Source organism: Platalea leucorodia, assembly GCF_965183815.1.
Source record: "Platalea leucorodia genome assembly, chromosome: 3".
Taxonomy (NCBI): domain Eukaryota; kingdom Metazoa; phylum Chordata; class Aves; order Pelecaniformes; family Threskiornithidae; genus Platalea; species Platalea leucorodia.
In genome coordinates, this window is record NC_138825.1 from 73583657 (window position 1) to 73593829 (window position 10173).

Sequence of the window (10173 nt, forward strand, 5' to 3'; positions counted from 1 at the left end):
GCGCGAGGGTTTCGTTTCCCGGGGGAGGCGCCGCTGCCGCCATGCTGGTGTGCGAGGTCTGCGGGCAGGCGCTCTCCTCGGAGGCGGCGGTGCGGCGGCACCTGCGGCGCACGCACCCGGGCCGCCAGCCCCGCTGCCCGCTCTGCGGCGCCGCCGCCCCGGGATGCGAGGAGCTTCGCCGGCACATCGAGGCGGCCCACCCGGAGCCGGAGCCGGGGCCGCCGGGCGGCCGCCGCCCTGAGCTGGCCGTGGGGCTGCCCGAGTGCCCCTTCTGCGGGGAGGCGGCGGGGCGGGAGCTGGAGGCGCACGTCAGGGCGCGGCACGGGCACCTGCTGGGCGCCCCGGGCGCGGGTGAGCGGCGGCGGGGGGTGGCGGGCCTGGACCGCGCGGAGGGTGGGGCTGGCCGTGGCCGCCCGGGCGGGGAGCGGAGGACCGGGCCGGGGCCGCAGGGCCCGGGGGTGGCGGCCCGGTGTTGGGGGCGCTGCCGGAGCGCCCCTTCCGCCGAGTTTTCATCCGGGCGGGTGCAGCTGGCGCGCGGCGGAGGGCAGTCCCTTGGGGAGGGACGGGGAGCCGAGACGGCGGGGGCGGCACTTGCAAAATCCGTTCCGGAGCAGAACTAAAACCACGAATGCAGACGAACCTGCAGTGTTTTGCAAGCCCAAACCACGCCATCCGTATCAGTGAAAGCAATTCGTAAAGCTTTTGCGTGACAGGACGTGGTTTTTACCTATTTACCTACCTTTGGTCGCAGAGGTTTGACTTTGCCTCTTGAAGTCTTGTCTTTGGCAGGACCCTGTAGAGCAGTTGCAGTACGCAGTAGGGAAAGGTAGGTTTTAGTTTGAAGGAGAGACTTAGGAAAGATCCAGCGCTGAAGTATTCTGAAGTAGTAAACGTTGATTTGGAGACCACAAGGATATTTTGGGGGATAACGTTGGAGTAAGTAAATTTATTTGAATACTGTATTTTATTTTAAGCGTGGTCAGAATTTTATTTTGACTAACGGTCCAAAGTTGCTGGTACCAATTTCAGAAACTTAGTAATGGCATCTCTGCTAGTGGGTAATTATCTTAGAACACTAGCATTATGGTGTAACAAGCTATGTATACTGACAAGGAAAACAAATGATGATGAGGATGCAGAATGTGGCAGTATAATCAACCACATTGCATATTCTGTGATTAAAAATATGTTTTTCTTAAAAGAAAAAAAAATCCAGATCTTAGCACCGAATAATATTTAACTTCTATGTGTGCAAATAATGCAGAGCTTGAATAAATAACTTATTGCCTGCATGCCAATTTCTATTTTTAAAATACTTGCATTAAGGGTGTTTTGGTTTTTTATGTACATAGTGTGTTTCAGGAAACTGTATGTTTGCAGTGTTATGCAAAATGTTGCTGGTGAGTTTAGATTATTATACCATCGAGTTTCCCTCCAGCCAGTCATGAACTTTTAGCGTGGGCAAATGCTTTCCAGAAACAGCTAACATAGCATACTAATTCTGTGGTTTGTGAACCTAGGAAGGTTTTTCTGTGGTGTCTAGTGACAGGATGACAGGCAGTGGGCACAACTTGACATATGGGAAATGCCATTTAAGCACAAGAACACTTTTGGTGTTTTACTGTGAGAGTGGGCAAACACTGGAATAAGTTGTCTGGGGAGCTTGTGGGGTGCCTATCCTTGGACTTATTCGAAAACTGACTGGAAAAGGCCCTATGTAACTTAACCTGTTTAATTTGACCCTGCTTTGAGGGACCAGATGATCTCCAGAAGTCCTTTTGAACCTTACCTATTCTATATGGTACTCTTCAATAATAATAGTAAAACTGCAGAAAGAATATTTATTTGAGGAGATGCAGGAAGACCAACAAGGTAGGAATGACAGCACGTTTTACTTTATTCTTTCTGCCCACCAACTACTGTGTTATCACACAAATACTAAAGTTTCATAAGCAAGTGTTCTTCAGTTAGCAGGACAGATCTTTTCATTAATGGTTTGATCTTTCAGACTAAGCATTTCTTAATACATGTATTATCGTAGCAAATTGTGATCTATGAGTTAAATGGGGCAAAACTTGATCAGTAGAAAGAAGGAAGATATGTCTTAAAATTGTCAGGTATTTAGATATAAATTCTTAATTGGTTAAGAGAGTAACAGCTGTTTAGAATTTGCTGCCTTTCACTGGGGAATTTCAATGGCAACACAAAATTCATTAATGTGCATTTATCTTAGACTGTATATCAATTAGGAGTGTGATTCTCACAAAAACGAGGAATTGCGTTAATCAAGAAACTGTATTTCTTTTTCACAGACACAGGAAATGGTGAACAGCTGTACGAATGTCCAATGTGCAGTCTTACCTGTACAAACATTCAGATTCTTGAAGAACATGTGGATTTACACTTACAGGAACAAAGCTTTTCGGAAGGTACATGAAGGACCACAGGCTTGATAATACTTGAAAGCATTTACAAGTATTTGCATGTTGCAGTATAGAATCTCGGACAAAATTTAAACTAAATATTTCCTTATTTAAAAAGAGAACTGGACACACACATAATTAAGTGAACATAGTTAATAGAAAGTCCTGTCACTTGCCCAAGTGGTTATTTAATTGCACATGCCAAAAGAAATATTTGTCTGTGCATGCTTGTTACATCAATGCACTGTATGTTAGCCAAAACTAAAACTTAAAGCAAAAAATTTTTAAAAGAAAGCCATGTTATATTTTTTTTTTCCTAGCTCTATAGGAGGTTTACATACATGTAATTTAGAGTGCCACATTCCAGTGTGATGAGCTGAAAATCTATAGCTTATGAAAACTTCAAAGTTTTTCTCAATTCTTTTCCCTAAATGCTTGTGCTGATTCATCAGTCACAGCGATAAAGTAAAGCAATCAAAATTAATTTTATTTATTAGCATGGCTAATAAAATCCTAGAGATTCCCTATCCAGTTCTCTGATCCTAAATTTGTTTTTGTCATTTTGTTATGAGACTGCTGGCAGTGATCCTAGAAGCTAATAAGTGTGTGGTATTCAAGAAACTGGGACTTCTTGCTAACAACGAAGTGAAACAAAAGTAAACAAAAGCTGTTTTCTTAGTAGTAGAGGTACATGCATTATTTGCCAAGTAATTGCTCCTGTGACTCTGCATAAACTTTGTCCAAGTCAGGAGTCTGAGTCTTGGTAGACTGAATGCAGTCGGTCCTGTTTCATGTTCATTGCTAATAGCTCAAAATAGTGTGGGATGCATCTCCTAAAATTAATGCCCAGATCCATCAGAGCATTGTTAACCTCCTGATCAAGTCTTCTTTCTTTGGAATGTTATTTCTGGGTAGGTGGAAACGTGAGAGATCTCGAACTGGCTCAGCGACTCCAAACTGAAGAAGATAAATGGCAGAGATCAGAAGAAGAGAAGCGAGAGAGGGAAGAATTTAAGAAGCTGCAAGTACAGTAATATTTCTATATAGTAAAATTTTGAACAGTTTTGCCATGGGAAGCTGAGTATCTTGGAACTCCAGGTCAGACCTGTGCAGTCAGACAGGCTGAGTTGAGGTAGCGGCGCAGGAGTGGGTGGCAGGCAAACGCAAGCTCTCGGCAACCCCGATCCTGGCACAGGTGCTGGGCATGCCTGCCTTGAGCTACTTGGCTTTACTGCTTTGAGCGGTGCTGGCTCAGGGTGGGACCCAGTGCTCTCTACGCGTGCCATACTGCTCTCGCCAGGAGCCTGGCACACCTGGCGCCTTGTACTGTGCTCCACCCAGCTCTAGTGCTCTGCCTTGCAGCACAGCCTGGAGCATATTCCCTGGCAGAGTGCCTGAGGCCCTGAGCATCCTGGCTGTCCTCTTCCTGCTCCAGTGAGCACCCCCCTGCGAGGTCCTGCTTCCCTATCCCTCCCACCTGACAGCCCTGATAGCTCATTTCCCACTTTCGCTACCTCCTGGCCTTTGACTGCCTCTGTGCCGATGGCTGGCTGCCCAGCAGGGAGCAGAGGGATGTGCCTGCTCTTCCAACTGTATCTTTCCTAGTCCCACATTCCTGTCCAGGAGTGAAGCTTCAGCTCTAAAATATAAATCTGAAGTTTTTATGTGTCACTGTTCACTATTTTTCAAAGTTACTGATTGTGCATGCAGCTTCTTGAAATCACTAAAGATTAATTTAAAAAATGAGATTTAAATCATGCACATTCCATCCCTAACAGAGACAGTATGGCTTGGATAATTCTGGAGGCTACAAGCAGCAATTCCTAAAGAATATGGAAAGGGAAGTTGATAGAGGAAGGATGCAGCCTTTTGAATATCACAAGAGAAAAGCTGACATGATGGAATGTTTGGCTTTTGGTATAGATGATGGGAAAACAAAGACCTCAGGTAAAAATGCTGAAATTATACAACTAAGACTGTACTTTTTAGACCTAGGTTGTAGTGACCAAACAAGTCTTTAACAAAGCATATAATTGGATGTTTGACATTGATTAGATCCTAATTCTAATCCTTATTTTCTAGATCAATCTATACCATTTTATTCCTAAAGCTTGGTATATTTCTAATCTTTATTCTAACCTGAAGAGTTTTTTTCTTTTTTTTTTTTTTTTCCTTTTTTTCTATGGAACCTTGGAACCAAGTTATGTGGTTGAGGGCCCAGATACAATATGTATCAAAAGATACAAATGTCTTACTACAAGTTGGTTGTCCTTGAGTGTATGCTTGTTTACTATTTAGTATTCATTGGTTCCTAACGTAGTGTAGCTGTTAAAATTTACAGTAGCATTTTATCTTGTGTTTCAGTTAGTTGTAGTATCATGCAAGCTGGTCCCAGGTAAGCACAGTGTTCATATGATTACAAAGTCCAAGAGAGGACTGGGAGGAGTAGACATCTACTTGATACATCGTCTTGGAAATGTTTTGTAATTGGTACTAAAATACAGTGCCGATGGATATCTCTTCCAAAAGGCTTCCTTGTCTTTTCTTGCTAGGACCACAGTTCAAAGGTCTTTTAGCTTGCTGCTAGTGGTTCTAGCTTACAAAATACTCATTTGGTTCTTGACAGGTAAAATAAAATTTCTGCTATAAAATTTATTGAGTGGAAATAATACATTTAAAGTTTTCATTCTTGGTAATGATTTAGACTTCAGAGAGGAAATCAGAAAATAATCTGTGATGGCTGTGGAATGATTGTCTTCACAATAGCATGGCAATAAAGAGCCTTTGAGAATTTACATATACAAATTGGAGAGAGCATTCCCAAGCATGTTCTTTCATGTAACAAAGGAGGATTTGGAATATCCTGCAAGTGGACTTTTAAAAAATATTTACAGTAATTCTCAGGTTCTGTGCCATTCCTTTTCTTGTCTTAGTTTCTCTGCGAAATAAAAGGTTGACATAGTATGCATAAGTATTTCCATGTTTTTAAGGGGGTGTTTTACTGGAGGTGGCAGTGGCATAGAAATGCTTTATTGGTGACATTATTTTTCCCGTTTCATTGTAATAGTTCCTGTGCATATCACAGTTTATAATGTAGTCCAAGCTGTCTAATTTGAAATGTTCATCGTGTAGCAGCAGTGAAAAAAATAGCTTGAATTCTGAAAGCTTTGTAGTACATAAATTCGTCAAAGACCATTGAAATGAAGTAGATGCAATGTCCACTGGGTTCTAGATGTAACATAGGATCACTCAGGAGTTTTAAAATAAATTGTCTTAACCTGTATCGGTTCCAAGCTGGGGAAAGAATCTTTTTCTGTCAAATTTTGTAGTTCATTTTACAGATAAACTTTATATTTGGTCTTCTTTCAGGAGTCATTGAAGCATTGTGCAAGTACTATCAGAATGAAAACAAAGATGTGAGGCATGTATGGCTTTCAACAGGAGTAGATCACTTCCAGTCATCTTTGGGCGACAGAGGCTGGGGTTGCGGTTACAGGAATTTCCAAATGCTCCTTTCCTCGCTGTTGCAAAACAGCTCGTATAATGACTGCTTGAGAGGTATTAAACAAAACGCTGCCTATTTGTTTCACGTGCCTTAGATGACAACCTACTGACTGATGCTTTACTTTTTCATTTACACAGCAAGGCTTACTAGGTTAATTACACCTATTAAATGCTTGTTGTACCACTGCAGCTTACGTGGAAAGAATCAGAGGGGTGAATACTGGCAAGGCATGATGTGGTTGAAGTTTTAGCTTTAGTTTTTTTTGGTGCATCTTTGTGACATTAACTACCTCTTATAAAAGAGCTGAATACTTTTAATTAATAGGCTATTTCAGTAACTGTAACCACAATTCAAAAGCTTTTCTGTTCCAGATACTACACTAATTCCTAGTATACCAAAGATTCAGTCCATGATTGAAGATGCCTGGAGAGAAGGCTTCGATCCTCATGGGGCATCGCACTTTAACAACAGATTACATGGTTCCAAAGCATGGATAGGAGCATGTGAAATTTATTCACTGTTAACCAGTCTCAGGATAAAGTAAATATTGCTTTTTTGTTGTTGTTGTTATTTTTAAGTGCTGATTTAAGTGCTGTACCTTTAAAGGTCAGAATTGCCAATAGTGTGATGACAGAGCCACCTGAGTGGCTTTAAATTTAACCAACCTATAGACAGATCTGATTTAGCACAGCGTAAAGGTGTGTAACTACTTAGGCAGGTAAATAAATTGTATAACTACTTAGATCATTGAGACTTGGTGAAGTATTATGCCACATATGCATAAAATCAAACATTGGTTAAAAACTTAATTTCTGTAGAAGTTTCTTCTCAAGAAGAATCTGAATTTCAGCTATTCGCTTCCATAATTCTGAAAGCTGTTAATTGGATTCTCTAGTATATCACTTATACAAAAAAAAAAAAAAAAAAATCAAACATTTTAATTTTTGCAAGCTTCACAAGCTCTTGTTAGACTGAACAGAGTAGAGTGTGTGTTTCTTACAGAATAAATCTTCCAGTTTTGAATAGTATATATTGCATTGCTTTGTAATTGTGTCCCCTATTCCTGTATTTTAAAAAAACAGAAGTGGTAATGACCACTTGATGCCTGGAATTGCTGTGTTTACAAAACATTCTTGGTGCAGGAGGAAGGGACTGAGAGGTGAAAAAGTTGTTTTTAACAAACAACCTGCTTGAAATTTTATTGTTGTTTTCATTCTAAATGTTCTGTAGGTGTCAAATCATTGACTTTCACAAACCGACTGGCCCTATGGGTACACACCCTCGTTTATTTGAGTGGGTTTTGCGTTACTATTCTACAGAGAATGAAGGTGGTGCGAAGGTAGTGTGTACTTCCAAACCACCTATCTACTTGCAACATCAAGGTCAGTATCGCAATATGCTGGTTTCTTTCCATTCTCTGTCTTTCATTATATGTGCTGCAATTCAGAGCAGCATTTTACATTCTTTCTTCATTTAATTGAAGGCATGGCTTTATTTCCTGCTATTTTTTTATTTAGTAAGAGCAACATTAAAGTTTGTATTTTTATTGGAGGGAAGAGCTGGGTGTGACTGGGGTCTCAACTTTTTGACATCTGCTCTTTACTTATAACTACCTTATTAAATTTCAAGTAATGTCTTCCTTGATCTGAAAATAAGGGGTATGCTACGAGGAAGTAAATGGGATTTGTGTGTTTTTAAAATACTGAAAATCTACTTTGAAATTAGGTCATAGTCGTACTGTTGTTGGAATAGAAGAGAAGAAGAATAAAACCTTATGTTTGCTACTGTTTGACCCGGGATGTCCTTCCCAAGAAATGCAGAAACTGCTAAAACAAAACAGTGATGGCACTAGTCTCAAACTACTTCGGAAATTTGTGGGTAGCTTAAAAGAAAAGCAATACCAGATAGTGGCTGTAGATGGGGTACTCTCATTGGAAGAGAAAGCTGTAAGTATTTCAGAAAATAGTTTCTAAGAAAATTGAAGACAATCTGCATCTCTTCTTCAATACTCAAATGCATGTGCATATATGGTTGCATGGTGAATTTTTTTCATCTCTTCACTTTCCTTCTTTTTCTGCTCTGCTACTTTCTGCTTATTCACTGAATTGAGTAATCACAGGATCTCAATACCAAAAAGGTTTTGCATGTAAATGCATGCCATCTTGATGTAACTGACAACTTCTAAGACTTTTATGAAGCTTGCAGCCATTTGCATGTGTAAATTAGGCTTCTTTTTTTTTTCTTTTCATAAAATATTTTCTCCTAAGTAACTTATTGTGGGCATATAAGGTACTTCCAAAGCATTCATAGACCAAAATTGTGCTCAGGGGTTTTTATTGCAACTTTGTAAAGCTTTGTGATGTCTGTCAGCCTTTGATAGTTGAAGAACAAGGCGCACAGATACTGAGGCCTAACCATCCAATGTCTCCTCTGCTTGGACACTAGAACTAGTGCATTCTGCTTTCTGAAAGTGCTTAGAACTTCATATATTCAAAACACAGCTCTGAGCAGCTTATATGTTTGAGCTATCGGCATTTTTATAAATCTATCCACGTTTCACTTTGGGCATTATAACTTTTAAGACATCAGAAGTTTTCAGCTGAATGTCAGATGTGATTTTTGTTTCTTAAACTTTCTCTTTCCTACGCGAAAAAATGGATTCTGAGGAACCATGTTCCAATTCTGTGGTGTCTTATCAGCACTGTTCAGCATGTTCAAGCATTGGGACAGACTTTTATTTAAACTATGAAATAACTGGTGACTGTATCACCTGCTCAACTGTATTTAACATCTGTATATTGAAAGTGTTTTCTGGCCCTGAACATGTCAGAAATAGCAATGAAACACAGCCATCCTCTTTTCCTCCTACTGGCAAAAGCTTTACAATTCAGGACACAGTAAAAGGAAGACTGTTGTATGGGATTTGTGTGGGGTGCTTTGGTTTTAGGTTTTTTCCTCTTTTCAAAGATTTGATTTATATTTAAAAATAACAATTATTTAGAATTTTGTCTTGAAAGCTCCCGTTTAATTAAGATGAAATATAACCCCTTATACTTACTAAGCTTATTAAACTACTAATTTGGAAAATGCTCTTTAAAGTGGTATTTTCGTTCACTAAATTATTCTCTTTCCCCTCTCCCCACCTTTTTTTAGGCTCGCTGCCATGCTTCTCAGGTCTTAACATCAGAGAAGATTCCTTAAAGGATGCCTTTATCTCCTTTGGAATTTGCTGGATGCAAAACATTAAACGTCCGGACTGTGACCCTAACTCAACAATTTCTAGACTTAAACTATGTCTCTAAAACTGTTTGGGGGCTCTGGAGAAGCACAACAGTAGAGTAAACCTGTAGTTTTGATCTTCAGTCAAACCTCTGCCCTCCTGATGAATCTGTAACTCTGAAGTATTACAGCCCTTGTCTTGCTAGAAAATTTGCTGACTTCTTAGTTGCTTAAATTACAAAGCAACACCTACCATCCCATAGCAAACTATGCACCGTAGTTTAACTGCGAATAAGCAGTGGATAGAGATAATATGGAACTACTTTATTGGAGGGCCTCTGTGAATATATTTATGCTGACTCTGGCCAATGCTCTATTTCTTACCAAATTTGATCAACAAATATCTATTATGCCTTATCAGATTCTCCTGCAACTATTTGCAAAGTGCAGAGACAGTTCAGTGATTTCACACGATACAGTCTGTTGCACCAGGATTAGTTTACTACTGAACTTCTTTTCAGTTAGCTGGCTTCTCTAGATGTATCGCTTGTAAACATGCACATGTGTGCTTATGAGGTGGATCAGTGTTAGCATTCGCTGTGAGGTCTAAGATAGCAGTGTCCAAAGTGGGGTGCGTGTGCTCGAGGGGCTATGCAAGACAATCCATTGGGGTATAGGAAGAAAGTATTTCTTTTATACCATGAATAAATAAAAATATTTTTTTAAAGTGTTTATTTCATCCTTTTTTATTTCTATTTTTTCTGTATGTTTCATAAAGCGTAGCCCTTAGGCTTCAGAGGCATCTCAAAAGGACATTTGAGCTGGCTGTCGACTAGGGGCTCCATTGTGCAGGGTGAGTGCCAGTTAAGACACTGGGGCTATTTGCTGAGGCAAATATCTTGGGTGTTTGAGGCACCCTGCCGTCTCTTAAGGACATGCTGCTCTGGCTGGATGCAAGAGTCATGCCTTTCCAGCAGGGCAGCTGAAGGCTGGGAGGGATGGTCCAGTGCGTTGCAAATAGCACTA

At 40.5% G+C, this 10173-nt stretch overlaps 1 protein-coding gene across 4 annotated transcripts; it reads left to right on the forward strand.

Moving 5' to 3' along the window:
* The first annotated feature begins 18 nt into the window (after window positions 1-18).
* On the forward strand, window positions 19-9879 carry ZUP1 (zinc finger containing ubiquitin peptidase 1). Of its 4 annotated transcripts, none has more exons than XM_082306133.1 (9): window positions 19-351; window positions 2313-2429; window positions 3339-3448; window positions 4202-4370; window positions 5793-5981; window positions 6300-6468; window positions 7159-7310; window positions 7654-7874; window positions 9082-9879. In XM_082306133.1, exons 1-9 carry the CDS (start codon window positions 42-44, stop codon window positions 9127-9129), a joined length of 1485 nt encoding a protein of 494 aa, XP_082162259.1. In that variant the 5' UTR covers window positions 19-41; the 3' UTR covers window positions 9130-9879. The 4 variants fall into 4 exon arrangements, with proteins under 4 accessions (XP_082162259.1, XP_082162260.1, XP_082162262.1 ...); XM_082306136.1 differs by lacking the exon at window positions 19-351 and adding an exon at window positions 640-936; XM_082306135.1 differs by lacking the exon at window positions 19-351 and adding an exon at window positions 975-1872.
* The last annotated feature ends 294 nt before the right edge of the window (window positions 9880-10173 follow it).

What these genes read in the sequence shown, in the direction of transcription:
- ZUP1 (XM_082306133.1), top strand. Translation starts at nt 42, where the DNA reads ATGCTGGTGTGCGAGGTCTGCGGGCAGGCGCTCTCCTCGGAGGCGGCG. An exon ending in TGGGAAAACAAAGACCTCAG is followed by an intron (nt 4,371 to 5,792) that starts GTAAAAATGCTG and finishes GTCTTCTTTCAG; the next exon opens with GAGTCATTGAAGCATTGTGC. An exon ending in TATCTACTTGCAACATCAAG is followed by an intron (nt 7,311 to 7,653) that starts GTCAGTATCGCA and finishes CTTTGAAATTAG; the next exon opens with GTCATAGTCGTACTGTTGTT.